This window comes from Notolabrus celidotus, chromosome 18, assembly GCF_009762535.1.
Source record: "Notolabrus celidotus isolate fNotCel1 chromosome 18, fNotCel1.pri, whole genome shotgun sequence".
NCBI classification, from domain to species: Eukaryota; Metazoa; Chordata; class Actinopteri; order Labriformes; family Labridae; genus Notolabrus; species Notolabrus celidotus.
The window spans coordinates 2,774,215-2,779,800 of record NC_048289.1 but is presented as its reverse complement, the minus strand read 5'-3'; the positions used below and the strand labels follow the sequence as shown (position 1 = coordinate 2,779,800).

The window sequence follows — 5,586 nt, the reverse complement described above, 5'->3', positions numbered from 1 at the left end:
TTTCACTGATGAATAACAAACACAAATAATACAGTGAGAAAGTGCAGTAATGTGTGCATGCAGTCACAGTGGTAAAGTGCAGAGAACAGACCTAAAGAGAGTTTACAAGTCTCACAGCTTCTGGAAAGAAGTTACACCTTAGCCTTGTTGTTCTGGCTTTTAGGCTGTGCAGCCTTCTGCCTGAGGGGAAGGGGGGTGAACAGTCTGTGTGCTGGATGGCTAGGGTCCTCCGTGATGTGCGACGCCCTGCCTCTGCACCTGCTGACATATATGTCCTCCAGGGAAGGGAGGCTGCTGTTTGTAGTTTTTGGAGCAGATTTGATCACTCCCTGCAGAGCCTTCCTGTCAGCAACAGAGCAGTTCCCATACCAGACAGTGATGGATGCTGTCAGTGTGCTCTCCACCACACACTGGTAAAAAGAAGTCAGGACAGCAGGGCTGAGGCCAGCCCCCTTCAGCCTCCTCAGAGAGTACAGGCGTTGGTGGGCCTTCTTTATGGTGCTGCCTGTGTTGGTGGACCACGTGAGGTCATTGGAGATGTGCAGGCCCAGGTATTTGAAGGTTGACACCGTCTCCACAGCTGCGCCTCTGATGTAAGGTAGAGGGGATGATGAGGGGTGCGGCCTCTCTTCCTAAAATCCACCACCTTCTCCTTAGTCATCCCCACACTGATGCTGAGATTGTTAGATCTGCATAAGACCTCAAGATCCTACACCTCCTGCCTGTACAAAGACTTGTTGTTGGAGATCAGTCCAACCACAGTCATCTGCAAACTTCCCTATGTGATTGCTCGGGTACCTTGCAGAGCAGTCATGTATGTGAGGAGTGTGTACAGCAGGGGGCTCAGGACACATCCCTGTGGGGAGCCCGTGTTGAGTGTGATGGTGTAGAGTCATTTGAAAATCTGTCCCTTTCTCACCTGCCACATTTCTTTACAGATGTAGGATGACAGACAGATGTTTCACTTGATGACATAGAGAGAATGGAGGATATTCTGCGCCACACCTGGACCCTGTGTAATGTCAGTTATTCAAATATGAAAATAATATTGACTTTTTCCTCGTATAAACCTTGTGGCACCACCTCTATCAGAGGAACTAATCACACTTAATTACCTCTATAATCAAACGGATTAGTTGAATCATTTAAATCAGTCTCATTACCATTAAATTAAGTTCTTGACAAACACATTGGCCCATCTGCTTTTGAAGTGAATATACAGACAACGATGATACATGAAGTTTTATTTCAACAACATGATTAATAGTAGATTATAATAATGACAGATAATGAACAGATTACATGCATAACAGACAAAATAGATGAATAACAGACAAGGATACCTTTGAGCATGGATTACTGACAACTTAGTGAAGGATGTTATGATGACATATGATCTAGATGGATAAGTGTATGTCCAATAGCAGACAACTAATATATAGCTTGGTGATAGCAGGAGGAATTCTGATGAACTTTTGAATATTAATTTGGATCTCTGATTTGGAAATATATATATATATATATATATTAGGGGTGCAACAATAGGTGTATCTGCATTGAACCTTTCGATACAGTGGTCACTGTTCAATACACCCTATGAACCGAACAATATGCAATTTTATATTTATTTCATTCGCGCGAATGATTCACGAAAGTTGAAATATCTGAACTCCAGCAACTCCATCGCAACGCGATAGCCAATCAGCATGCAGATCGCCCGGTAATGCGAGGTGTGACGTATGGACCAGCTGAGATTCACTCATCTGTAATATATGGGACACTTTGATTCTATCTCTGAGCAGCTTCCTGAACTCTGTGACTCTACCTGTTTTTATGGGATCAGGTATAAACAGGAGCTCACTGTGAGGACAGAGAGTGAGGAGGATTATCTGCTGAGTTGTGAAAAACTTTGTCAGTCACTTGAAACCAGCTATCAATTGTAGTAGGAAGTTAGCTCTGCCACCTTTAGCATAACCAGCTTCCCCATTCAATGTCAAGCTCAACCTTGTTTGATAACAACAGACTGCTGCGGCATGGGAGCCCCCCTCCCTCTCGCACATATTCGCGTCTTGAGCACTCGTTTACACGCGATTGTGACGCACGAATTGAGGGAGTAAACACAAAACATACTAGCGTCTTTATTCGAGCGATCATTCGCATTTGGTGTGAACGCATCATTAGAATACAGCCTGATACCGGACAGTGTTTTCCCTGCCGTTATATGGGGGGCGCACCATCCTAAACTGAAGACACAGCTTGTGTTGAAGGCAAGATCAACCTATGCTACACCACAGCAAAACTATATGGTTTCTGTATGTGACGTACTTTATCACATTTTATATGATCACAGAAAGTTATGACCTTCAAAAGGTCAAAAAGAAGAAGGTGTATTATTGACGTATCAGTAAAGGTCGTTGTACGGTCCAGCAGAGTGATTTTCTCTTGGTGCTGCGTTTATGGTCTGCTGCTGCTGTAGAACTCCAATCTCTCGTTGTCTCTCTGGATGTCTGTGAAGACAGAAGAAGAGGTGAAAAGTCAACTAACTCTGAGGATTCTGATTCATTAAAAACACTCCTACTACACCTGACCCCCTTGTTCTACAGAGACCATCAGACCCTCTTCAAGTACAGTCTGAATACAACAAAGGCTGAACCTTCACCTTTCAAACAGACGAAATTAAGGTGCTCTCCACATGGACGATCCCCCCAGTGGAAGCCATCGCTGCTGTCCATGGCACCACATGGACTGGTGTTGTCCCAGGTGGACTGAGTCTTCAAGTCGTTGAAATCCATGGAATCACCAGACATCCAGAACCAGGTGTCACCCATCAAGTCCCTAAAATGAGGCCTTGACATCTGAGCTTTAAAGTGGCATGAGAGCTACTGGAACCAGGTTTTCATACAAGCCTGAGCAGAGCTCAAGCACTTTCAATCTGTATTTGATGTGATTTTAATCGTGACAGCAACATAAAGACATTTTATTAAATACCATGAATAAATGATAGTCCAAGGAACACAACTAATATGAGGAACATCCTTCACCCTTTGTGAAACGGTCCTGTTACCTGCGCAGGCCCAACCAAACACGCTCAGTGAGGGGGAAGGAGACGCTCTTTAGCACCTCCTCCACCTCCCTCTGCTCCTCCTCACTGCGTATGCTGAGCAGGTCCCAGTAGAAGTCTCTGCAGTAGAACAGAGCATCAGAACAACACAGCTTCTTCTCCACCACTGCTACGCTCCTACCCATCACCACGGCGCTGAAGGACGGAGCAGCCATTTCTGGAAATGAGCGACAGCAGATTTGGTTTGGAGATGCAACAGTTAAGACGGGCAACAAGCAAACTGAACTTCATCCCAATCTAGGGGCTGCAGCCCTCCAAGCCTGCAGCTCCTGGATTGGGACAAGTTCTGAGTCACTTACCTCCATACACTTCCAACTCACACATTGACAACGCACTATTTGATCCTTTGAGATTCACAGTGACCATCTGACCGATCATTCCTCCACAGTTGAAAGTTCTTGTAGCTCCAGGGTTGATGCCGTATACACCGTCACATCTGGTAAAGGACAGAGATATTAAAGGACTATAACGGCTAGTTTTACTGATAATATGTAAACAACACTCTCCAGTGTTACCTTGGGTTGTTGTTGCCGTTGTTCTCTGTGGAAGTACCGATGAGGATCTGAGCATCATTGATGCGTTGAGTAAAGAGCATTCTGTTGGTGATGCTGATGTGTGTGATCCTGTAAACAGCTGGCAGGAGCAAACTCCACCAGTGGGTGTATGCATGTGATGTATGGGTGCAGGAGCCATCATAATGCTCTGGATTTTTATTCCCATCAATTGCTAATGAAGCATTAGCAACTAACAGTCTTCCTAATCTTGGTGACAGATAACTATATGTTGTTGACTGAGATGCTGTTCCAGTTGGCGCCACATTTGGTGCAGAGGCAGCTGGGTACAGACAAAATGAAAAGCAGGTCATACAATGCAGTTCGATTTTAAAGCAGTTTCACATTTTAAGATGTCGGTTTTCCTACTGCTTTGACTTTGATAGAGTTTGTAATACACAAGAGAACCAAATAAACATGGAGGTTATTGCTTGGTTACGTTTAATTATCATCGAAGCAAATGAGTGTCTCCTTCTTCTGAGACTAAAGCCCTTGATGACGACTTCTTAAAGCAACACTGTCTGAAGCCCTGAAGTTATCATTGCTCAGGTTATTCAGCGTCACTTTTACAACAACATCTACAAACCATCCTCCATCTTTGGTTCTGTTCATGACAAAGAGAAAACAAGCACAAAGCTTATCTTGATAAATACAACTGAACTGGACTGAGGTGCTTCGTGTGAAACTCGCTCAGCTGTGATCAGAGGGGGATCATCGACACGTCATCAAAAAGTGTTCTCACCTGAACAGACCACACCGGCGTCGTCACTGTGATCACAGTCATGTTGGCCGAATCCACCGTGTCCACAGTCAGAAAAAGAACTCTCTTCTCTTGAACAGGCAACGTCATCGAGCCAGATCGGTCCGCTTCCTGCACCAAAGTGGGCCCACCGAGGGGCACTCAGTGCTGTGCCGCAGCCCAACTGTCTGCACACCAAGTTTGCATCATTCAGGTCCCAGCTGTCATCACAGACTGTTCCCCAGGTCTGGTCATGGTAGATTTCAACCCTTCCAGAGCATCGAGTAGACCTGGACCCAGCTAACCTGATGTCATCGCCTAGAATCAAAGCATCAATCAAGTATCGACCAGGTGAAGGGTTTTTAAAAGCAAATACAAGTATCAGCTTTAAATGATATGTGCTCTACTATTGTCTCACCGGAACAGACCACACCAGCGTCATCACTGTGATCACAGTCATGTTGGCCGAATTCACCGTGTCCACAGTCCGTTAAAGAACTCTCTCTTCCTGAACAGGCAACGTCATCAAGCCAGATCGGTCCGCTTCCTTCACCAAAGTGGGCCGACAGAGGGGCGCTCAGTGCTGTACCACAGCCCAACTGTCTGCACACCACCATGGCATCGTTCAGGTCCCATCCGTCACCGCAGACTGTTCCCCAGGTCCTTTCATGAAAGATTTCTACTCTCCCTTTACACTGACCAGACCCGACACCAGTCAATCTGATAGGCACACCTTCAGGAGACAAGTCATACATGGGGGGGTTAGTGTGTGTGTGTGTGTGTGTGTGTGTGTGTGTGTGTGTGTGTGTGTGTGTGTGTGTGTGTGTGTGTGTGTGTGTGTGTGTGTGTGTGTGTGTGTGAATTTTGGGGGTTGCCTAGATGAGATAGGACAGCTGAAGAGAGAGAGAATGGGGAGTGACATGCAGTGAACCAGAAAGAGATAACTTTGAAATCCTTCATGTTCCTGTCATTGTGCATGAGCTGGAACAGAGTCTTAATAGGAGTGGGAAACAACAGACAGAGAGTCCTGTCCAGAACTCTGTGAGAGGGCTGGAGTAAACAGTTTAGATCAACTTGCGCCCTTGTGTCTGCACATGAACTGTGTTTGTGGTCACTAAAAACAGAGTTTTCAGAGTTCTATATGGTGTCTGATGTGATGGACTGATGACACAGTC

General features: G+C 45.5%; 1 protein-coding gene and 1 long non-coding RNA gene across 2 annotated transcripts; both read right to left on the bottom strand.

The window, feature by feature from the left end:
• Positions 1-2,295: 2,295 nt before the first annotated feature.
• LOC117829715 lies at positions 2,296-3,191 on the bottom strand. The gene is made up of 3 exons (XR_004634677.1): positions 3,065-3,191; positions 2,660-2,835; positions 2,296-2,507 (listed from the first exon to the last, which is right to left on the bottom strand). It is a non-coding gene; the product is annotated as an uncharacterized LOC117829715 (long non-coding RNA).
• Positions 3,192-3,412: 221 nt separating this feature from the next.
• On the bottom strand, positions 3,413-5,028 carry LOC117830471 (deleted in malignant brain tumors 1 protein-like). The gene is made up of 4 exons (XM_034708610.1): positions 4,830-5,028; positions 4,415-4,729; positions 3,637-3,955; positions 3,413-3,557 (listed from the first exon to the last, which is right to left on the bottom strand). Exons 1-4 carry the CDS (start codon positions 5,026-5,028, stop codon positions 3,413-3,415), a joined length of 978 nt encoding a protein of 325 aa, XP_034564501.1.
• Positions 5,029-5,586: the final 558 nt, after the last annotated feature.

Bases quoted from the DNA above. Each gene is read 5' to 3' on its own strand.
- LOC117830471 (XM_034708610.1), bottom strand. From the start codon at position 5,028: ATGGTGGTGTGCAGACAGTTGGGCTGTGGTACAGCACTGAGCGCCCCT. The intron at 3,956-4,414 runs GTGAGAACACTT...GTCTGTACCCAG, and splicing joins CGCCGGTGTGGTCTGTTCAG to CTGCCTCTGCACCAAATGTG. The intron at 3,558-3,636 runs GTAACACTGGAG...GTCCTTTACCAG, and splicing joins AACGGCAACAACAACCCAAG to ATGTGACGGTGTATACGGCA.